This window comes from Danio rerio, chromosome 14 (assembly GCF_052040795.2).
Source record: "Danio rerio strain M-AB ecotype USA chromosome 14, GRCz13ab, whole genome shotgun sequence".
NCBI lineage: Eukaryota > Metazoa > Chordata > Actinopteri > Cypriniformes > Danionidae > Danio > Danio rerio.
Genome location: NC_141034.1, coordinates 43093129 through 43118235, shown reverse-complemented (window position 1 = coordinate 43118235; position 25107 = coordinate 43093129). Strand labels below are relative to the sequence as shown.

Genomic DNA, 25107 nt, shown 5'->3' with positions numbered 1-25107 from the left:
AAAGAGCCTTTTTTAAAATGACTGTCGTCATGACGCAATGTTCTCTCTCGCCGTAAGACACACCCCATTCACAGGAAAAAAGGCGGGATTTGAGGAATGGTGCTAAAATTCCACTGATAGAAATTTCTAGTTTACAAATGACTACACTAAAACAAGTCATGCATTGAAGTAAACATGACAATTTGACGTAGAAACACTGAAATAAAATATTTGCTTATGAAACATAATGCAATATTTACCGTTTATTTATTAAAATAATAATAGTGTTCCAAGTTCCAAGGCCATTTTCTAACACTTTTTATAAAAATGGTAAGCCGAATATACTAAATATAAATAATGTTCCAGCTTGTATAATTCCGGATGTATAATTATTTAAAAATACATAATGTTTAGTACATATTTAATTACAATAATACATGCAATGCAATTTTAAAAACTTGAAAATGAAATTTTGCTTGACCTTGTGTAGTTTATGTCTGTAAGATTAATTAATTTATTTATTTGAGAAAATGCATGTCTTAAACACTATTTCTCTACAACTGCTTTTCTCTGTTCAACTGCAAACTCAACAAATCTATAGATCCACATTCAGAAACACTCTGAGATTGTGAAGTGAGGCAATAACTAATGAAATGCAATAGGCCTTTTTCACACTTCCTGGTTCCGGTAAGCGAAGCAGTGTACCACAACATCCGGTTTCAATGCGACGGAGCAAGAAAGAATGGCAGGGTCATCTCATCGCTGTGATTGCTGCGTTCCCAGCTGCTCCAACTCAAAAACGACACTCTTACTTTAATGACCACGATCTCCTGAAAGACGAAGGACAGGGAAAAGCATGGATGACAATATTAAAGGGGGTTGAATGCCGTTTCAAGTTATGTGCGGGAGTACGTTCGTATGCTGTATGCACTTCAAAGCGGAGATTATCATGTTTTATTAAAGACTGGTGGTCTATGGTTTATTTTGATGAGTAATTATAATATAGACAAAACTCCAGTTAAGCTATCTGCCTTCCACAAACAAGTGCTCATCATGGTCATTAATCTATAAGCATGATTTATGCCTAAATTGTTGTTATTTTGGAATAATAGACAGTTCATACAAATGCAAATCTCTTTTTTTTAATTGGTTTGACAGCAAAATTATTTGTTTAGTCAGTTATATAATAAAGATGGTATACTTTTCTTACAATGAAGTCCTTTATTACAAAATCTTAATAACCCAGAAAGTTTTAACTGTTATATGGGTAAATTCCTGCAGAGACATGTTATTCATTCATGTTATTTAGAGGTATTAATAAGACCATCCTTCTGATGCATTGTCTTTTGATATTACTAAATCTTATGTCGGCAAATTTTGTTTTACTAAATACCAAGAGTAATGATAGAGCTATTCATACTCTTTTCCAAAAAGAAATCATTACTGTACCTTATATTCAATTTTATTATATGTCTTTATTAAAGGGTGAATTGAAGAAAAGTGTGGCTGTTACCACAGAAATATCATGTTAGAAATAGAATTAAAGAAATGTCCTATACACTCATCCACAGGTTTTATCCAGCAAAACATTGTTTGCAAAAATTTAAAAGTGGGATTGATGTAAATTGTATTTTTGTAACGAATATGAGGAGACAGTTTTACACTTATTTTGGCATCGTACATAGTCAGCTTATGGGGTGAGTTGCAAAATGTATTAATAACGATTCTTTTGTGTTCAAAACCTCTTTCATTATAGATAAATGTACATTTGGGCTTTACTTGATTATCCTAATCTAGAGGAAAATAGTTTTATTTATTTAATTTGCTTATGTTGTTAACAAAATTGTACATTCATAAATGTAAATTTTCTAATATGAAACCAGATTTTAAGGTATTGATGACAAATATGCTTGTATAATACCAGGATCAACTCTCTAAACAAGAAACTCGACCCACTTTAAAATGTGTGAACTCTACAAATGTATTTCATTATTACATTTTGATTATTTGTATTTTATTCATAATTACCTCCTGGTATGTACATTTTTGTATTGTAAAATGTTATTTTCTGTTCTTTAAATAAATAATAAAAATGAATATTATCCACGAGTAGGAGCTAACGTGTTTCCAGACTTGAGAAAACCTCACGAGCATTAAACAACCTGTAATGTATTAACCGATAGCAACTCGCCTGTATAGCTAACTTACCTCGCCATTCACTATATCTGACTCTGAATAAAAAGGAAGGAGGGGGTTAGCACAGTTTACAGACGGGACTACTGACATTAAACTCATTCTGCTGGATGTTAAATAGCCAGGTTAATCTAGCTTACGAATGGCTTGAATGAGCAGATCTTATGTTGTTGGCTGTGCACCTTACTGGAACCTGATGTTGCAAACGGTAAGACACGTTTTCTGCACAAATTCTGCAAATCGGTATCATCTTTTAAATGCTGTTTTATTAAGGCAGTTTTACACATTCAACGAACAACATCTTCCTGTCCAAATTATGGCAAAGTTGACCGTGAGAAAGTCATCCGCTGTCCCGAGGCTGTCATGTCTCTGCGACTCCTAGCGAACCCGGAAATATCGATACACTGCTTCGAAGGGCGCTTCCGGTGTTCAATTCCGCTGTGAAAAAGGTCTATAGACAAGTTGGAGCAGGCAAGGCGGGAAAAAAATTCAAGGCTTGGTTTATTTTTTAATAATGTGAAGAAAAAAAATCATCAGTCCTGATTACATAAACAGTATGTTGCGGTTTGAAATGACATGATGAACATTATCATTTTCGGATCTTACAAAGTACAATCTAACGGTTTTTTTTTTTTTTTTTTGCTAATTTTGACCTACTGTAGTGGTTGAGCATTTGGACATGTAGAATTTTTAACTATTACTACTTTCAAAATTTCTTTCTTCAAAAACATTGATCTCCACACTGTAAAAAATATATGATCAAGAGTCGTGACAGCAAATGTTTTCAGTTCATTGTGACTTATTAAACTAAGTTAATCATATACTAACCTAAATTACGAGTTTAGAAAGCTGTTTCAAGTCAGTTTAACATAAAATAAGTTCAATGGACTCAAGTTAAATTGATTCAGCTTAAAAATTTAAGGCCACCAGAATATTTTTTACAGTTTATTATTTGACATAAAATTCACAGGCCCACCCGTAACCTGGTGAAAAGGGTGAAAACTTCCTTTTTTCTTAGGAAGTGGACCTTTTTGCAGTTATCTGCCTCATTTTCTATTTAATTATGAGATATAAAAACTGCATTTAAGTGATATTTTAAGCACTAATTTTAGCTGGATTAGCTTGCCGAATGGTCATCATAACCACACTTTTTGATGTACCAAAAATACTTCCTAAAGATTTAAAATAAGGAATAGTGAAATAATTTATATTTGTTACATCATATATCATTAGAAAAAAAAGAAATATTTTAAAGTTTTACATTTAAAAACTGTAGTTTATTTCATTTCTTAGACAAATAACAAACTTTCCTCAGTCAGAATTTGTCTATTCGAATAAAAAAATATATTAAACATAATAATAATAATGCAGCGGCACGGTGGCGCAATGGGTAGTGCTGTCGCCTCACAGCAAGAAGGTCGCTGGATCGAGCCTCAGCTGGGCCAGTTGGCATTTCTGTGTGGAGTTTGCATCCTCTCCCCGTGTTGGCAAGGGTGAAATGCTGGATAAGTTTGCGGTTTATTCCACTGTGGCGACCTCATATTAATAAAGGGACCAAGCCGAAAAGAACATGAATGAATGAATAATATTTGATTTTTATTTGTCAATGATGCCTGTCTGGACACTTAATGTTCAACATTAACAACATCAACAACCTTACCAGAACAAATTAATAAAATAAAACAATGAATGTTGCCAAAAAATAAAAAATACAATAATTTTAAATGCATACAAGGGGTTGCAGATCCAAACAAAGTATAAAATAACATGATTAAAGATAGTGAAAAGAAAGCCTGCTTAAAAAGATGGGTCTTGAGACGAGATTTAAAGGTGTTTAGACTATTACTGCTCCTCTATAAAAAACATTTATCAATTGTTTAATTTATAATAACAGTAAAATGACATAATTTTATTTAGCCTACATGTATTTACATTGTTTACATTATCTCACTTTATATTCAGATTTGCACACTATTACGAATGCACACACAAAATCAGTTCACTTTCTAGGTACCATATTGATAAAGATGTCTTCTTTCAGAAAGAGATGCATTGAGGGGACAGATGGGTGAGCTATCACTCAGCATGAGCAATAGGAACTGATGGTTGAGATCTGCATAACAGATGAGGTGTCTGGAGCCTGCACTTTACAGATATTTGATGACACTCAACGCTGATGGGCGAACATCAAGTCTTTGTGAGTGTGTTCTTACCTTTTAATATGCACGACACAACCGTTTTCGAAGTGTGAGGTGAAGTTTCAAGCTGGGCTGGTTGCATAATTTGACTTGATTGCAAAATCTTTATGTGACATGACTGTGTTTGACCTTATATACATATTGACTGGTTTATTTTGGGTGACTTGCTCTATATGGATGTACTGAATGTTGAATCTTTTCATAAAAGTCACTGCTACAGTCTTTAAGTCAACATTGTTACCTCAAAGGTGTTAACTAAAAATTCAACTTTTGTATTTTTAGGTACTGATGTGTAACTATAAGCTATACTAATATGACCACACATACATGCAGAAATCTGCAGATTTTTGAGCATATAATTTAATAAAGCCTATTTATTTTACCTTAGTAGGGCTGCACAATACATTGTTTCAGCATCGATATCGCTATGTGATCGTTTGCAAAAGTTATCTTGCAAGGATATATGCAATGTTGGGTCCAAATTATTACTGATGATTTTGTAAGTGTTTTTGAGGCCTGTGACTGTTATTAATGATTAATTTTACTGAATTGTTTATAAAATGAAGACTATGCCTTTATATATCTTTATCTTACACCTATACTGTACCTTTGTAGCCCAAAATTGTACCCTAAAGCAGGGGTTCCTAAACTTTTCAGCTCGCGACCCCCAAAATAACAATGCCAGTGACTCGCGACCCCCAATATCCTCTGAGGTGGTTAGAAATACAGAAACCTTGCATGCAATGGAGCACACACACCAATAAACCAAAGTCTATTCTTCATTTTATTATTTTTTTTAAATGTATGTCGGTGCTGTAAATGTGCCAGAAAGTTTAACCTGGTCTTATAAAATCAATCTGCTGCATCTGACGCTATTACTGAGTCTTTAATATAATGTAATTACCTGAGGGGTCGCAATCCAATAGAACTATTAACTATAAGCTTATAAAGTTACTATTTACAGAAGTGTATATAGTAACTGTAAACAACATTTTTTTTAATAGGTTATGGATTAAAATGTTAATTCTTATGGTTTAATAAAAATAAATAGATTTTTGGAAATCACCAGGCGACCCCCCCTTCATTGGCCTGCAACCCCTCGGGGGGTCCCGACCCCCACTTTGAGAACCACTGCCCTAAAGGACCAATTTGGGACTTTTAAAGGTACAATTATATATTTTGTTTCACTGTTTTACTGACAGTGTGTATTATTTTACATTTGATTTTTCAGTTACTGTCTACCTGAATACATTTTGACTGTTTGAAAAACAATAAAATGATGTTTATTTAATTTGTGTCTTTTTCTTTTTTGAATTCATGCTTGTAGGTTGTAATTTATGCACTCTCCTACAGATTCATCCCAGTCAATATAAAATATAAATACTTTCCAAACAGTTATTCAACTCATCTAGGGAAATCATTTTGCTATACATATATATATATATATATATATATATATATATATATATATATATATATATATATATATATATATATATATATATATATATATATATATATATATATAAAATATCTTCTGTCTTAGTGTATACATTTATTTTTTAAGAGACCCATGTAAGGCAAGCCTTTGTTTTAACCTTAAATAACTTGCACAATATTAATCCTTAAATACCTATTTTGCTCAATATTCACCTTTAATAACTCTCTTGCACAATATCATGCACAACATTGTTCAGTCTCATGTAAAAGTACTCTGTATAGCCTGTCTTGTGTATAGTTAAGTATCTTATGCTAATTATGCATGGGTTTTTGAAAAAAGCTCTTATGTCCAGTGGTCCAACGAGACACAACATTTCGTTCTTCTGTATGTCCATACAATAAAGCCTAATTCAACTTTCTAGATTGTGATTGTTTTTTATGTGTTCTTTTTATTAGGTTAGGTTTTCAGTTCATAATCTGCACGATACTAGGCACACTTATTAACAATTCTGTGCAGACATAGATAATAATAATTAAAATCAGCAAATTCTGTCTGACCCTGCTTATATAAAAATGTACCATTTGAAACTCTGTAACATATTTTGTAAACCTTTTTTCTGAGAGTGAAGGTAGAAAGTTAAATTGTGCCTATATTGATACCAGAACTGATGATGACTTTCTTGAGAAACTGACTTGAGCCACGGGTACAGTTTACACCTTTATCTAATGCTTAAACACTTATTTTACCATTCACATCTATATTGAGTAATCCACTTAATTGTGATCGAGTCATCTGATGATAAAACCAGGTGCAAAAAGGGCCATCTCAGTTTAATTTAAAACCCAAAGCCTGAAACTGTTGACGGCCTCTACAGGAACCCCTTGAATGTATATTGATACCTCACACTCCCTAAAGTCAGTCTGCTAATTCTTTTGAATATGCTAAATTGTTGCCATTGCAAGATGACCCAAGGATGGCACAATATGCTTATCCATAACCACTGTTAAATAGACAAATGATATTATTAATCCTTACTTAACAGCAATATTGCCTATATTTTTTCACCTACTAAATAATTAAGGCAGCTATTTGTATCAGCCTTTTGAGTATTTTAAACTCATTTTATTTTAGTTTAGACTGTTAAATTGTATTTTACTTTGCATGTTCTCAACTTTCAACATCTCCTCAGTTTGATCAATTTTCAACTTGTAGTTTTGAGTTTGTCAAACCTGTTTTAAGCTAAATTTACCTATTTATTGTAATAATCCTCGCATACTTTTAAATTACTATTATTCAGTGAAACTTGAGCTTTTAAGTTTAATACTCACATAAATATATTATTTTTCGACCCATGTTTAGTTTGTTAAACCCTTAAAAACCACACAATTAACATTTAGTACAAACATGAATCTTTATTTACAAGTATCATTTCTACAAGTATCAAACAAGAAACACACAAACAGTTAAATGGATTTATTAAATAAAAAAAACTCTTCTTACAGTATTATAGAATTAACTTAACAATATTACCACACTGTAGCAAAGCCATGGTTGCCTTAATTTTTTAAGTTGAATGAAATTAACCTTATTGAACTTATATTATGTTAAAATGACTTAAAACTGCTTGCATAACTTATAAAATTAGGTTAGAACATAATTAACTTAGTTTAATAGGTTACAATAAATTACAAATGCTGTCACGACCAATTGTTCATATAAGTTTTTACAGTGCACATGTGTGTTTTTTTTCTTACCACATTTATTGTCTTTCATGTATTTATTGTCTTTAATGATTACTGTCAACATTAATAATAGTAAATTGTTTTGTTTTTTGGAGTATGTTGCTTTTTTGCATTGTCTGGAGCCAGCACCTAAGCTTTTCATCACAGTACACGTGCTGATGATGATGTGACAATACAAGTGATCTTATATTTGGAACCAGGCTTAACAAATAAAGAAAAAGACTCTTTATTTAGACAGGAAGCATTCAGTTGTATGTAAACAGTAAAAATTTTTGAAAATGTTTCTGTTTCAAATGAATAAAATGTTGTATATTTAATTTTTTTTTTTTTTTGACCGTGAAAAAATAAAGCTTTTTGGGGAGGAAGGGTCATGGAGAGATCATATAACAAGAAAGACTGGATTGATGGTAAAAGAAAGTAGGCTATATACGCACAATAAGTTAGATTTTACATGAATGCAGCCTTGCTGAGCGCAACAGAAGAAAACATTTTTTACAATTCACCACAATAATTTCATCATATTATCCAAAGCAGAGATATCCAAACATAGTGGATATTAAGTATAAGCTAGTTTAAGTTGTTGGTCATGCTAGCTATTTTCAGGTGCCAAAAAATAAACATCAACAAAGCAGTTTTTGCAAATATTTTAATGTAATCCGAAAGTTTAGAAAGAAAGCGACTCTTTATTCAGGAAGGGACCGTGGAGAGATCATGTAACAATAAAAACTGGATTGATAATGCTGAAAGAAAGCATATGTACAAACTAAGATTTATTTCACATGAATGCAGCCTTGTTGAGCACAAGAGGAAAAAAGAATTTGTACAATTCACAATAGTTTTATCATTTTATATACAAACCATTTTATACAAATATGCCCCAATATAAGCTAGTGAATGGGTAAGCTTAAGCTGATAATGTTATAAGCTATTTTGGTCGACCACTGATGAATAAAGGGACTAAGCCGAAGGAAAATGAGTGAATGCGTTATTTTGGTAAGCTATGCTATCGTTAGCTTCTAGCCAAAACAGAAACATCAACAAAGCGGATTTTACTTTATTATAATATTTGAATCTATGGAACATTTATATGCAACGTCGTGTAAAAGTAATTTCAGTTTTTTTGCACTGTTTAATAATTTGTTTGGAACCCAAATCCAAGAAATGCATTTAATGACCACGGTGACTGGCATGCATTATAGCCCGGAGAGCGGTGTTTTGGGAGGGATTGTAATCCTCGCGTTTTCTCGCGAGATGTGATTGACGACTGCTGCAGAATTCAAACTAGCCGTTTGAAAGTTCTCCAGCAGGAAAGCGGCGGAGGTTCCTCAGTCTTCAGTTAAAGTGTTTCTATCGCCAAATACCATTCAAACTTGAAGGTAACCCGTTCAGATGAATGCTTTCTACTGTTGGTGTCAATTAGATATGGTGCTAAGAAAACGGGTTGATTATGAATGCCGCGCGATGTCTTTGATCGAAGTTTACATAACATTAAGTTAGTTAGCCCGTAGCAACGAACTAATGCTGTTAACGTAATTTATGATACTCAACATCACAATTCCAGATATGTATAACTTTCTTATAAACATAAAACCTTGTAACGTTAAGTTACCATTTAATATTCCTCTATAAACACACATGCAAGAATAAAAGTGAATGGTGATTGACAGGGATAGACTGAGCTAATGTATAAACAATGTAATGCTAGTTTACCCAAGTCATTTAAATATGCAAGAACATTAGAGTTAAGTAAAATGTGTACTTGTGTAATGTTTTAAGTAGCTTAATAAAATGTAGTTAAGTTAGGTAGTTAATAAAATGACAATAAATTATTTTTTGTTATTCAGCTTCACTTTAATTATTTAAAATATGTGATCATACTGTATGAATGATTACTTTTTATTTAAATGGTAAAACTGACTAATAGTTAATTTAATAATAATCATTTGTTGTTGTTTTTTACCCAGACATTTAAAAAGCACCTAATTTAGAGCAGTAATTACAATATCATGAAACTGTTTTTTTTTATTTTTTATTTGTTTTTATCCAAGGTTATCATACCGTCAAAATCTTATACCAGCCCATGCCCAAATTGGAGTGATCTTCTCGTATCGATGGTCAAGATTGAGCCGGTATAAGTTTCTGACGATATGATAACCTTGTATAAAAATATAACGGTATTGTGATTACTGCTTTAAACTGAGTTATTTTTTTAAATGTATGGGTAAAACAAAAAAACTTTTCCCCATTGTACACAATTTATTTTATTTTAAGAAACAATATTTTGGAGCACTAAAAATGTCAGGCTAAATAGTTAAAATAAATCACTAATTTCTGCTTTCTTCATTAGCTTCAAAAGCACAGATTTCTTTACAACAAATAAAAATACATAAAAAAACCTTACATATAACTAGGCCCACACGGAATCTGCGCGCGCAGAATTCTGCAGATTTTCAGCAGAATTTTGCAGATTTTTGCAGATTTTTTGCCCATCATTAATTCTGTTTATTTACTTGAGTAAATGTGTAAATCTAAATTTATTCAGTTTTTATTCAGTAATTTATTACTTTTTGTTTCATATATTAAGGTTTTAGTTTTGATACTCCGCTGGATACTCCTAAAATAATTCTGCAGAAATCCGCGGATTTTTACCAAAATTCAGCAGAAATAGCAAAAAACATCCGCAGATTCCGTCTGGCCCTACATATAACCATGGAACGGTACAACAGAACATTTTAGCGGTATTAAACCCTTGATTTTTCCAAACTGTGGTACACCTTGAAAACGGTGCTTTAATGCAGTGTTTCCTCAACGATTTTTTCCAGTTGTGGTGGCAGGCGGTTATCATCCTGTGCCTAGTCAAGATGTGAAAATACACCATAAAAACTAGCCTTAAATGTTACTGTCCAAATGTGTGCTGTCTGGGGTTTACCATCATTTTATGCAATATTTTGATATTTGATACTAAATTAAATAAATTAACAAGAATTATATAAATATGCACTATTGCATTGCGATACCTATTAATGCAGTCTTCTATACATTGGAGGATAGGGTGAAAGTCTGAAAACTACTGTATTTTTTGCCTTTGATAATGCTACTTGTAGCAAAGAAATGACACACTTTAGGTTTAAAGGGATAGTTCACCCAAAACAGACAATTCTGTCATCATTTTCGCAACCTTCACTTATCATAAACCTGTTAGAGTTTTATTTTAAATGTAAAACTGCCTAATAGGCAATATAATGGTTATAATGGTATAAACCCATACAGTGCTCAACATATATAAATGCCCTCACAAATCTATCTGTTAAATTAATTATTTTAATATAAAGCTATACAATATTATATTTGTGCATTTACATTAGATTAGTCAGTACTGAAGCCAAATCTGGAGCTTATCTAACAAAATACCTTACAATAATGGTCCAAAAACTAGTACACCCAACTTTGTTATAGAAAAATATTAAATACAAATTTAAAAAAGAGGAAAAGTAAGAGAAGCAAAAGTAAAATGGAAACATTTATTTGAAATTTTGTAAGTTATTATTTTTTTGTTGCAATATTCTGCTTGAATTTAATTGTATCTTTCAATTTCTAAATATGTTTAACTGAAATATTATTTGAGTAAATATATCTGTTTAATAAATCTGTTTGCATAAACATACATTGCCTATATACACTGAGAAATGGATCAAATATTCAATTTTGGATTTGGATATTAATTGTTTTAATTTTATTCAATATTCAAAAATGTTGGTGCCTCTTTGTGATACTATTATGTATCATTAAGCATTTGTCATCTAATTCTTGTTTTAAAAAGCTGTAAGATTTATTTTTGTTTTGCTTGAGTTTTAAATTACTGTTAGATTAAGTGGCATTTTATTTTCTTACTTTCGTGAATCATGATAAAATATATGACATAGTTACTTTTTGCAGCATGTCACCCAGTGATTATTTTGATGCTTGAAAACCACATTTGACCAATTCTATCACATTCAGTACACATTTTTATCTCTCTCATTTCAGATGTCCGATCTAGAGGATGAGATTAAAGTGTTGCGGCGAAAGGTGCAGGATGGTGAAGAGGCTCTTCAAAGGGCTGGACAGTATGGACTTCAACTTTTGGATGAAAAAATGGAACTGCACAACAGATTGGAAGAACAACGAACTGAGATGTCCAATGTTATTGAGGTACTACTGACCAAATCATTGATCTCAATAATGTGATTATTGGAGTGTTTCCTCTAGGATTTTTTCCAGCCGTGGTGGCAGGCCTTTTACACAGATCTTCCAACTACATATGGTGTTATTTCAATGGCAAATGTGATGAGTGCAGAATTATGAGTTAAGATCGCATTCATGTAATACGAGCATGCAAATCTTATTGCTTGCGCGCCAATTTCCTCTGTTCATGCACAAAACTTTTAGCACGCCCCCTAAAATATGAGCTGCTCAAGCGTAGATTTTCTTGTGCGCTCTCAAATAAACGCTGCAGAAGTGTGATTTATTGCATTTATGTAACGAGAATGTTTGCAACATTTACTAGGAAGATTTCTGAATGTCTCCAATAGATCAATGGCATAGATGCATTCTGAAGTAAAGTGAAACGGCCATAAACTCCTGCAAGATAAAGTCATTGTATGCAGAACCAAAGACCTTTTTCTATAAATAAAGTAAAATTATGGAAACTGTGTTCATCATAACTAAAAGCTAGAATGCTGGCCTCACGCATCGCACAGCCCCATTAGTCAGTCAGTCAGCATGTAACCTTAAACAAATAACGCACAGCACTACTACGATTACAGAAATGTTTACTCTTTTATATTTTGCTTACAGTTTAATACGTTTTAGTGTGATTATAAAACGCTATTTAAAAAAAGCAACAACTGAAGATAGAGGTAAAGTTGGTTTTATATTCACACATTCGTTCATTTAGCAGTCTATATATTGTTTACGATGTTACTTTGAATATTCGATCGGAATTAGCATGCAAGTGTGACCTGAAAACAACATTAACAGTTTATTTGACTGTGAACAATGTTGTACTTTGATAGTCATTGGCTGCTAATATGATTTCCCTATTTAAAATTTGCAATGAATACTTTTCTGAAATAATATTATTAAGGGGAATGTCTGAAAATCCGAATATAAAACCAACTTTACTTCTATCAACTGAAGGTTTTTAATGAGAAACTGTAATGAAGCAGTGGCAGGAATGTATTTTGGTGTGGCGTCTCGCCATGGAAGAATGAATGTAGCAGAAACCATGTATTGTGTGTCAGTGATAGATTTCCTTATGAAAAAAACTTTATTATGTCATGAATGTTCTCTAATTTCAGGCCCTGGAACAAGATAAATACACTTTGCAAAGAGAGGTTGAGTTAAAGATCCGCATGTTGGAGAGTCTAAGGTCTGAATTTGATCTTGTCAGAACCCAACAAAAACATCAAATGGAGCAGCAACAAACACTGCTGGAGAGGAACCATGCTGTGGAGATCAGCGACTTAAAAAACAAGGTGAGCTCATGTGTTCTTTTCAGAAGTCACATACTTTCTAGCATTGGTTTCTCTTCTATTTTCTTTTTCCATAAAAGCTGACGGATATCATTTTTGAATGTTTCAATCATTTCTGACTGGGAGTATCAATCATGTCACAATATACCCAATGGTGTTTTCACAATGTGTTTTGTGCCAGCTGTAAGAATTTAACAGCCTAAATCAGTACAACAATTAGGGCTGAACAATATATCGATTGAGCATAGATTACACAATGTGTGTATCAGAAATAGTCACATCACAGGATTAAAGTATTTAATAAAGATAAAGAATATTGTATAATATTGCTTAAAATGATTTATACAGTGATGACGTGTTATGTTTGATTGTTGGATTTCTATATCTGAATACTGTTAAACCCCTCACTAAATTATAAAGCACTGTTTATTTAACTTTTATTATTGCTCTGTTTTGTTTATAAATAAAATATTTATAAATCTATATGTATTCAATTATTGTATTCATATATATATATATATATATATATATATATATATATATATATATATATATATATATATATATATATATATATATACATGTGTGTATTCTGAGTTATTCAATTCATCTGGTAACATTATATTCATATTGCAGTATATATTGCAACAAAATATTGCAATGTCAGATTTTTTCAATATTGTGCAGCCCTGACATCAATGTATTTGTCAACCAAAAACTATAATTGTGCTTGCTTACTATTCTGTATATGAGTTAGGGCTGGGTAATTTTAGCCTGAAATCAAGACCTTGAATAATTAAACATTTTAACTCCATTACAGTTAATAATTTATTTAAATTTATTTATTTCTTTTTAGTCCTCATCGTTCACTGACAGGTTTTGTACAGTAAATACGCTCACATATTAAAAGAGTTTTGAACAGAGGGTGCATTACTTGATTTTAAAATAATTATAGGAAACACACACTATCAACTATTTTTGATTATTTATTGAACATCAACGTTGAAATTAAAACACACATTTTAATTTAATGGGATATATGCCATCTCAAGGCTTCTCTGGTGTAGCTTTCAATCATCATCAGTGTAGTGCAAATAAGGCTCAAGAATGGGTCCATCATCCAACTTAACCAGAGATGAGATGTGGCTGGTAAGTGCTGAACATTTTTCAGTTCAGCAGCTACATTTCACAACATGTCTTGTACATTAGCAGGGCCACGTGAGTCCACATGCGGTAGGGAAAGTAATAAAAAAAGAAATCAGCATGGAAAACTTAGATTGATTATAGGTTCTGAATGTCAATTTCGTTTACTTTTTGATTAATCGGCCAGCCCTTATATAAGTAACACCGCTCACAATCTTCTACAAATGGCTCATGTTGTTATAAATCAGGGGTGTCCAAACTCAGTCCTGGAGGGCTGGTGTCCTGCTGAGTTTAGCTTCAACTTGCTTCCACACACCTGCCAGAATGTTTCTAGTATATCTTGTAAGAGCTTGATTAGCTGATTAGCTTGATTAGCTGGATTAGGGTTGGAGCTAAACTCTTCAGGACACCGGCCCACCAGGACAGAGTTTTTGACTCCCCTGTTATAAATACTTTCATGTATTGGAATGTTCAGGTAATGTGACAGCCTCTGCCTGTGCCATCTTTAATTCTTTGTTTTGCTTTCATCACTTTGCTTTTATTCTTGTGCATTGATACATTTGCTGAACTTTATATCTAATTGCAATGATCTCGTCATCTTATCTAGATGTGAAAATACACCACAAAAACCTACCTCAACTCTCAATATCCCAACCCGTGCTCTCTGGGAATACCATTATTTTATGCACTATCACCATGTTTGATACTGAATCAATTAAGAATTGTGTTAATATACAATATTATATACTATTATATCATGCACCTTGTATTGCCATACATATTAATGCAGCCCTATATTTCTGACCTAGGAAGGGAGGAAAGGGATTTAATAAGGTTTAAAGGGATAGTTCACCCAAAACTGAAAATTCTGTCAACATATACTCAATTTTCACTTGTCACAAACCTGAACACAAAAGAAGATACTTTGAAAAATGCTGAAAACCGATAACCTCTGACTTCCTAGTATTTCTACTATGAAAGTGAATGGTTACTGGATTATAACATTCTTCAAAGTTTCTTCTTTAGTGTTCAACAAAAAAAAAGAAAACTCTTAAAGCTTTGGAACCAATTGAGAGACAGTAAAATAGTGATTCGATTTCCTTTTCACCTTTTAAGCATGAAATCAAAATTATTTATTGACTTTATAAAATTGCTTTGCAGGTGGTGAAAATGAAGACTGATTTAGAGGAGGCTCAGCTTGCCGAGAAGCAGATGAGACACAAGCTGGACCAGCAAGCTGAAGCACTAAACAGCAAAACTGAAGAACTGCGTGCCCTCACAGAACGCGCACATGAAACAATGTCCTCAGAGATCCTTGAGCTGCAAGTGCAGAAGATGGAGTTGGAATCTGCAATGGTAGAGTACTGTCTGATAATTATTTTGAATGGAGGTATATAGGTTTGAGGGCATAAGCCATGTTTGTGTGCACTTGATGTGGAAGTGTTATATTGTCTTACAGGCTACTCTGGAGCAGGAGCTTCAGGAGGCTCAATACAAAGACGAACAGTTACATTTGGCCAACACCACCCTCCAGAGGCAACTAGAGAGACTCACAGAAGAGAAGGAGGAGAGAGAGAAAGAGGCAGTGTCCTGCTATAACGCTTTGGAGGTATGTCAATACACATTTTTGTAAAACAATTGTTTATAATACCTTAGTCTGGGTAAGATTTAAAAAATAGACATTTGTCACAGTACAATGAAGTTTAATATATTTGATCTAATATTAAGTAAAATTACTATTAAAACTTTATATATATATTCTTAATTTATTATATAAATCAAAGCTGAACTTTCATGCTGCAGAAACCATTTTAGTATAATAATCTGTTTTTTAAATTTATTTCACAATGAATAAAAAGTTTTAAATAACAGCATTTGTGTAAAAAAAAAACCTTTGAAACCATGTTATAGGCTTAACTTTCAGTTGATAGATTTAATAGATCCTTTCAGAAAATCTGCGGGGTCTTAAAATATCTTACAATTGAAATTTTATAGGCCTTAAAAACTCTTAAATTTACTGAAATATTGAGTTGTAGGTTTTAAATCTTTTCTAAACAGGTCTTTATTTTCTTTTATTCATGTATTGTTACACAATATGGACAACACCCAAACTATCACCAACAACCATCTAAATAAACCAGACTTTTTATTAAAAAAGGTCATTTTTAACACTATTTACCATAATGGTTTTAAGCGTTTGTTTAAAGGTGTTTTATGTATTTACTGCTGATTACACCAACCTGGACAAATAGTTGTGCATAGATTTTGTTTTTTATAGTTATTTTTTTAAACTTTTTTTTTTTTTTTTTTTTAATGTTGGTAAAAAAGTGTGTGGATACAACTAGAGCTAGCTTGTTTTTACATAATATTAAAATATTTTTCTTATTATTATCTAAATATTGTAATTAGTTTTTTTTATTAAATTGTTATTTGTTTTATTAAATATATTAAATAATAATAATTTTCATCTGGGCCATTTGAAAAATTCCTTAGTGTTTAACCATTTTTGAAATTTCATTCATAATGCTCTTAAAAAGTCTTAAATTTAACTTGGTGAAACCTGCAGAATCCCTGTCATTTACCAACTTTTGAAAGATGATACAGTGTACATCAGTAGAGTTACTGCTCTGAAACACATTTTCCATGCTGCACATTTTCTTCACTCAATAATAAGGCATTAATACATAATCCTTTTTGTTCTCTTCCATGTAGAAAGCTCGTGAGGCAAACCAAGACCTTCAGATCCAGCTGGAGCAGGTGTTGCAGCAGGCACAAGATCCAAACAGCAAAGGCAATTCCTTGTTTTCTGAGGTACAGCATTACTTCTACTTTTTAGCATAGTGTTATTTAAGTGTAGCAAGAGCTTTGATTATAAGACTTAAACGCAATAACTATATATTACTATAAACTTATGCCGAGTTCAGGCTGCACGATTTTGACTCACCGACAGGTTTTTGAGAAATCGCAGACAAAAGTCTGAAATCACAGGCAAATCAGTGCTCGTTCATATGAGTAACAATTACACAACTATCAAAGACGTGAGAGAATTGCCGAAAAGTTTTCGATCTTCGTGAGATATATGGCATGCTAAATATCTGAAGCTGTCATCAATTGTAAAATGTGTTCTGATTAAAAATAACATCGGCGATTACCTACAGCCAATGAGAAAGCAGCATCCAGGCCAGCGGGAAGTTGGAAGAGAAGTTAAAAGTGATTGTTTTTTGGTCTGTTTGGACCCAAAAAAATAAAAATAAAAAAAACTTTCGCAGGAGCACCCATGTCTGTTTGACATGTCATCTGAGCAATGTCAGTACAAATTCCCTTTAAATGCTAGGTGAGCAAAATATAATATATATATATATATATATATATATATATATATATCTATATATATATATATATATATATATATATATATATATCTATATATATATATATATATATATATATATACACACACACACACACACACACACACACACACACACACACACTATAAATGTGTTTTCATAACTCTTCTCACGTGTGTTTTGTTGTGAGACGTAGCTTGCTACTTTGAAAATCGTGCAGTGTAAACTCAGCATTACAAATGAGGAACTTAAAAACCTGACAAAAATATTTGGATTTGCACAGGTAGAAGACAAGAGAGCAGCAATGGAGCGGCAGCTGAACAGCATGAAAAGAAATTATGATTCTCTTCAAAAGCAACATGTCCTCACCAAACAACATATGCACCACATGAAGGTACATTTTATTTCATTTTTTTCCCAAGAATTTCAGTATTATGTACGTCGATTTAAATTATTTCTTGCGTCTGCTGTTTTAGATGCAGATAGCCACTCTTATGCAGCTCCAGGGCAACAGGGCTGACCCAGCCCAGCTTGAACGATTGCAATTCATGTTATCTGACAAGAACAAAGAGATAGAAAGCCTGATGATGAAAGTAAGAGAACTGGAGAAAGAGAAGGTAAGCTTACTGTATTACATCCAACAAACATTAATGTTTGAGACATGTTACTAATAACCATGTCGCCAACAGATGGCTGTAAAAGACCACCATCCACATCCTCCATCTAATGAAGGCGAGCTTAAGGATGAGACATATTACACAGATCTATTAAAAATGCAACTTGCAAATTCAAAGTAAGTGTTCTCTCATCAGTTTCTTTTACCTTATGAGGGTGCTATTGGACTTTAAAAAAATAATATTGGTGATATTTTTTATAGGAAGGATGCAGAGAAACTAAAGGAAGAGTTATCGATGGCGAGAATGAAGGCTCTCTCTGAAAGTCAGAGAGTATTGGAGTTGGAGAGGAAACTCTATGGCACAGAGCAAGCACTGAAACTAAGACACAGTGACAATATGAAGCTTCAAGTCAAGCTTGAAGAACTAAAGATTAAATACACACCTAATGGTAATTGTTTTTCATCTATAAGCATTAGTTTTCTAATTTTACATCTATATTGAAGGTTAGATTTGTTAACTCTTTCATGTGCAAGTTTTAAATTCTCTAGCTGATCTCCCACTTGAGTTTTTTTTTTTTTTAAATATGACCATTATATATAATGCATTACTTTTATAAGTTCATGAAGAGTCAGATTTATCATCACAGCAACAGTGTATTTTTTATTTTTTATTTTATTTTATTTTTTGCAAAAATCCACAGTCTTATTAACCCTGTAAAGCCTGACATATCAAAAACAGGCAAAAATATGTTTATTAAAACATCCAAGCAATAAAATACAAAGTATCAAATCATATTCAGCAGATTTTTAAACAAAATATTGCTTATATTGATGTTATATTGGTCTTAGAAACTCATGTATCAGATGATATGATGCGAGCGGCTTTATTGACCTTATTCTTTGTGTATGAGCGAGTGCAGCCATTTGAATCTTTTGCCTTTAGACTTCCGCTCTCTTTCACTTCTATTAATTTTAGATGTTAAAAAATGCTCATTATGCTGCTTGATGTTGTAAACCGATATTTTCATGTTATATTATTCTACTTTATCTATATAATAATGAACACACTTTTTTTGTAGAGCAAATAGTTTGACCGTTCATTATTTCTAGTCATTACTCCCTTAGGAAACTGAACTGGAAGCTGTAAAACAATCATAAAATGACTCCACATTGAAGAATAAGGTCAATAGGGTTCAGTATATCTGATTTTCCGATTCTCAAATGTGTGTAAGAAGAACACAATTCACATGAGAACACATATTTGCATTCTATAGATCATATTAGCTGATCTATAATGTGTACTGCAGTGGAGAAACTAAAGCTGACTAATTTACAACATATAAATTCAACAACTTGTCTTGAAGTTAATGAAAGTGTCTGCTTAATTAGGAAAACAATAGAGTAAATATTCTAGCTTCCTAAAAAGTGTATATCTGATATGAAGAAAGCAATCTGTCAGATGATGGTGCAAAATAATATTATTATTGCCATGGCAGAAAAACTGATTTGAATTCAGCAGAGCTGATCATGAAATGAACTGAATATTCTAATCACACAGGTGTGATTGAACAGCTCTAAGGGTAAAGACACCCCTGTTGTGAGCTTTAACTGAACTCAGTTCTTTTTAATACAATGGTTTTAAAACAATTCTGCTTAACCGCAAAGTTAGTGCAGACAAAAACACTAATCACAACGCTGTACAGAAAAGTCCACCAAACATAAACTCATCGTAAGCAAAATGTGCCAAAAATAAATTAATTGTTCCTTATTTTTTGCCCCAGTGAACACAGCAGATCTAACCAATCTCAAAATACTTACATATTTCTATAAATGCATACATATGCTTGAAATATGTTGTTTTCATAGATGCTAAGAACAACTGCAACTTAAAATGAATGATATAAAGCTGTTAAATGCAAGACAACTTTAGTTAAGTTAGGTAACGGTTAGTTAGTTAAGAACTTATTTATCCCGAATGGAAATATGAACTATAAAATTAATAGTAGATTTTAAATACTTTTTGCTTCAATTTAAACTTTGCAACATTGGGATTAAATTCATAGCTGATTTTGTTTATGACATGACATTATAAACAGTTTTTTAGAAATGCCTATAAAAATACTTCTTAAACCACAAACAATTAAAAAGTGAGCGAATACATTTGCAAGGCAGCTTTTATTTATAGAGCACATTTCATATACAATGGTAATTCAAGGTGCTTTACATAAACAAGAATAAAAGTAACAAGAAAATAAAGACAACAATGAATAAAAAAATATATAAAATAACACATAAAATGTGTTAAAACAAGTTTTAAAGGAATGAAAAACAAAAGAAGACATAAAAGTGTGTTTTGAGAAGGTCAATGAGGAGTTCATTACAGTAATCCACTCTGCTGGTGGTTAAGAGCATGAACAAGTTTCTGAAACTCATCACTGGAAACAAAGCCTCTAATTCTTACAATGTTTTTGAGAGGTTAGTATGCTGATTTACTTATTTGACATATGACCACTGAAACTCAGATCTGACTCCAGAATCACACCTAGATTGAATTTTTTTTGTTTTTTGACCTATGGAGCCAAGCTACGCATTTACCTTGAGAACCTCATCTCTGTTCCCAAACGCACTGACTTCAGTTTTCTCTTTGTTTAACTGAAGAGCGTTTTGGCACATCCAACTGTTCATATCATCAATGCACTGGTAATTTGCAACTTCCCTCTGTTATCATATGCTGGTCATAAATGTTATGTTGCTTGTTTTCAGAGGTGAACAAAGCACAAGTACAGAAACGCCGTCGGGAGAAGTTTCCTGTTCCAGAAGAAAACTCTGCATCTGTAAAAGACGAAACCACAACCCAGGATACCGAGCTAAGCAAGAACTCGAATGAAAAAGCAGAAGAAAAAACCCCCAGTCATCCTGTCGAGAAGCCAGTTGTGATCCCATTGCAGTCTGAACAACCCACCGAACCCAACCCTGTCCTGTCTCGGGAGAGCAAGTCTGTCCGCATTTGTGAGGATCCTCCAGTATGCATTCCTGATGCACCCAGGTCAGTGCCAGCCTCTGCATGCCAACCCTTCTCCCTTCTGCTGCGCTGTGTCAACTTTACAGTGCTTGTCATCTTCCTCTTCCTGGGTTTTATGAGAACACTCACTCCTCGCCCATCACTTCCTGCTCTACCGCTTCCTCTCAGGAATCCTGTAGCTCGAAGGAACTTGCTTTGACATTTAATCTCATGACTTCTTGGTTTAATGACTGCACATTAAGAAGATTGCTTATTAGGAACTGCTAAATCACTGTGAACGTTATTAATGTTAGAGTCCTAAAAAATAATACACTGTAATGTAATATATTAGAGTACACTTTAAGAGATAGTTAGATTAGGCATCATTTACTCATCCTGGTGTTGTTCTATTATGCCATAGTATCTTCTTTCTTTTTGGACTACGCGATGTCCTGCTTTTATTTAACCATATCCACATTATTTTTTCATTTAAAACCACACATGGCCATTTGTAAATGTAAGGTGCCTGGCTTTTGGAGTTATTTTAAACTACGGCTGAACAATATATTGTTTAAGCATCGATATCGCAATGTGTGTATACACAATAGTCCCATAGTAATATTAGATTATTAATTGAGGATTAAAAGATAAAGATATTAATATATAAATTTTAATTATTGTATACAAATATTTATACAATAATGACTATGTTATTTTATGTTTGATTGCTTAATTTCTGTGTTTAAATACTGTTTGATTCTCCAAAAAACCATTAAGGATTAGTTATTTAACTTTTATTTTTGCTTCATTTGTATACAGTGGGGAAAATAAGTGTTTAACACTTCACCATTTTTCTCTGCTAAAACATATTTCAAAGGTGCTGTTGGCTTGAAATTTGGCCTGGATGTTGGTAACAACCAAAGAAATCCATATATGCAAAAAAAATAAAAATAATTCTAATTAGTGTGCAAGTTAAGTTTTGCATAATAAAATCAAATGACGCAGGAAAAAAGTATTGAACACATGAAGACAGGGAGGTGTAGAAAAGTAGCGAAAGGCCAGACAGCAGCTGAAATCTCTCAATAGTCATTCAGCAACCCTCTGCCCTTCGTCATTGTAAATTAATATTAGCTGCTTTATTTAAACATCTACATTAGCAGGATAATGAAGATGAAACCAGGGTGGATGTTTTAGCAGGACAATACTCCAAAACACAGCCATGGAATTTCTCAAATGCTTTCAGAGAAAGAAAATTAAGCTGTAGAATGGCCCAGCCAATTATCTGACTTGAATCCAATAGAAAATACAAATTAAAGATCAGATTTGACAGACGAGACCCACAGAACTATCAAGATTTTTTTATTCTGTTGAAACAATTCATGTTACTTCATTCCCCATATGAGAGGCGTCTTTAGCTGCCATTACCCCCTCAAAAAATTATTTTATATAAAGTATTAAATATGTTCTCTAGTTCAGTACTTTCTCTCTCAGAAATATTATTCCCAGAAAAAAAATCAATACGTGGTTCTAGAATTCCTAGACGTTTTCAATACTTATTTTACCTGCTGAATGCTTGTAATTTATTATATTAAAAAGACTTGATCACTTTTCAAATCACCTGGTGAAATTATATTTATATTCATAACATATATTGCAACAAAACAAAATAATCACACTGTAAGATTTTTCCAATATCGTGCAGCCCTATTTTAAAACTGTACAAAACAGCTTGTTTTGGTGCTGTACTGTATATCATAAACTTTAGTTAAAGGGATAGTTCACAAAAATTAAAATGTAATCACTATTTACTCACCCTTAAGTGGTTCCAAATCCAAACCTTTATGAGTTTCTATTTTCTACTGAGCCTAAATGAAGATATTTTAAAGAAACTCTTAACCATTGACTTCCATACACTAGTAGACAACAAATACGATACTATGGATGTTAATGGTTATGACCCTAGTCATAGAGTCTCGCCGCTTGGCAGGTCTGCTTTGTTTAACTGAAGAGCGTTTTGGCACATCCAACCAACATCCAACAAACAGAAACACAATTTTAGGGTTTGTTTTCCCTTGTAGTTAATTTCTCTTGGTCTACAACAACACAAATTCATAAATTTTTCTTTAGCTTAGTCCCTTTATTCATCAGGGTCACCACAGTGGAATTAACCGCCAACTTATCCAGCAAGTGTTTTACAAAGCGGATGCCGTTCCAGCTGCAACATAGTACTGGGAAACATCCATACACACTCATTCACACACATACTACATACTTCTCATACATACTACACTACCGTCAATTTAGTTCATCCAATTTACCTGTAGCGCATTTCTATGGACTGTGGGGAAAACCGGATTACCCGGAGGAAACCCCCACCAACACGAGGACAACACAAATATTAATAATACAAATTGAGCTTGTTTGCTTGTTGGTGTTCACACTTTAACTTTTAAGATACAAGCAAATGTTATTAGAACAGCACCAGGTTGAGTTAATAATGAATGACCTTTCTTCCTTAAAAATTCTAAGATTCAAAATCTTTACTCCTGTGGCAGTAGGAATGATGTGAGTTATATTAACTATTAAATTAATGTGTGAAAATGCCTTTTTAACTTAAGGTCTATGTTTTGAACCTCCACAAACTCAATGATTTGCCTGTAGGTCTCCAGTAAATGACTCCAATAGCAAGAATGTGGATCAGACTCATCAGAGCAGCGAAGAGGAGGAAAACTGGAGAACTGAAAAGAAAAGGAAAAAGTACCAACAACCCACTCATGTTAGCTCACAAAAGACCATGGCTAATGAGTGCGCTCAACAGTAGTGTCTCTAATTCAGTATGTGAATCATATCATATGTTTAAGATAAGATCTGTAATGTTGAAGCTGTGGCATGTCTGTCTGTGAATGATTTGTTGTGCAGTTTGTCATTTTTACATTCAGTAAAACGGTCTGTAATATAATTAATTAGCATGTTGAAATAAAAGAGTGAATGAATTGAAGAGTGGTTGATTTATGTATTAATTTAAAGGGTCGGTAAAAGCTAAAACATTTTTTGAGATGTTGACCATCATATAAGTGTCCCGTGCTGCTAAAAACACTGTTAGGACAAATATATTTTACAGAAAGGTGAAAGTTGGTTGTTTTTGCGTTATTTCAAGCAATTCTTCTGGTTTGAAAATGAAATTTTGAAGCTACGTCACGGCGATAAGGTTCTTGTTTAAATTTCAGCGTGGAGATTGGCACCACCATTTCTCCTCTGGCCAAACTTCTTGTGAAAAGCTGCAGTCAGGTGGAATCAGAGAATAAATATTAGTCCAGAAAAATAGTATACAAAAAATAAATACAAAGAGTGTAAAGTTACAAAAATCAATCAAATGACAAAAAAAAAAAATACAATATAAAACAGATATTAGCAATACAAACAAATAAAACATTTTGAGCAGTTTTTGTTTACATTTTAGCCAGGGCATAATACAATGATAATATTGAGCAAATCCTGCAAAATAGAGCAATCTTTAGTGATTCCGTATAGTACATAGTGTAATGTGAAAGTCAAACCTTCACAGCTGCCTTTATTATTAACATCTTTCTCTGCTTTCCAAAACAAATGAGCAAATCGTCAAGTAAAACATTTGTGTTCTGTGTCTGAGTGCAGTGGGTAGCACAATCACCTCACAGCAACAAGGTCGCTGGTTTGAGCCTCAGCTGGGTCAGTTGGCATTTCTGTGTGGAGTTTGCATGTTCTCCCCGTCTTTGCGTGGATTTTCTCAGGGTGCTCCAGTTTCCCCCACAAGTCCAAAGACATGCGGTACAGGTGAATTGGGTAAGCTAAATTGTGTGAATGAGATTGTATGGATGCTTCCCAGTAATGGGTTGCAGCTGGAAGGCTCAAACATTTGCTGGATAAGTTGGCAATTCGTTCCGCTGTGGCT

The 25107-nt window shown here is 32.9% G+C and overlaps 1 protein-coding gene and 1 long non-coding RNA gene across 3 annotated transcripts; both read left to right on the top strand.

Annotated features, from left to right (window-relative positions):
• Nucleotides 1-2300: 2300 nt before the first annotated feature.
• Nucleotides 2301-5661, top strand: LOC147840876 (uncharacterized). Its single transcript, XR_015507838.1, has 2 exons — nucleotides 2301-2380; nucleotides 4214-5661. It is a non-coding gene; the product is annotated as an uncharacterized LOC147840876 (long non-coding RNA).
• Nucleotides 5662-8844: 3183 nt separating this feature from the next.
• On the top strand, nucleotides 8845-24174 carry spdl1 (spindle apparatus coiled-coil protein 1). Of its 2 annotated transcripts, none has more exon segments than NM_001104942.1 (12): nucleotides 8845-8929; nucleotides 11580-11744; nucleotides 12893-13069; nucleotides 15371-15565; nucleotides 15669-15818; nucleotides 16922-17020; nucleotides 17843-17953; nucleotides 18036-18176; nucleotides 18249-18352; nucleotides 18437-18624; nucleotides 20939-21221; nucleotides 23838-24174. In NM_001104942.1, coding segments are annotated over 11 exon segments (1773 nt in total). In that variant the 5' UTR covers nucleotides 8845-8929; the 3' UTR covers nucleotides 23998-24174.
• Nucleotides 24175-25107: the final 933 nt, after the last annotated feature.

Coding starts and splice junctions, on each gene's coding strand:
- spdl1 (XM_087280755.1), top strand. Junction 15,566..15,668: donor TGGAGTTGGAATCTGCAATG/GTAGAGTACTGT, acceptor ATTGTCTTACAG/GCTACTCTGGAGCAGGAGCT. Junction 17,021..17,842: donor GCAATTCCTTGTTTTCTGAG/GTACAGCATTAC, acceptor GGATTTGCACAG/GTAGAAGACAAGAGAGCAGC.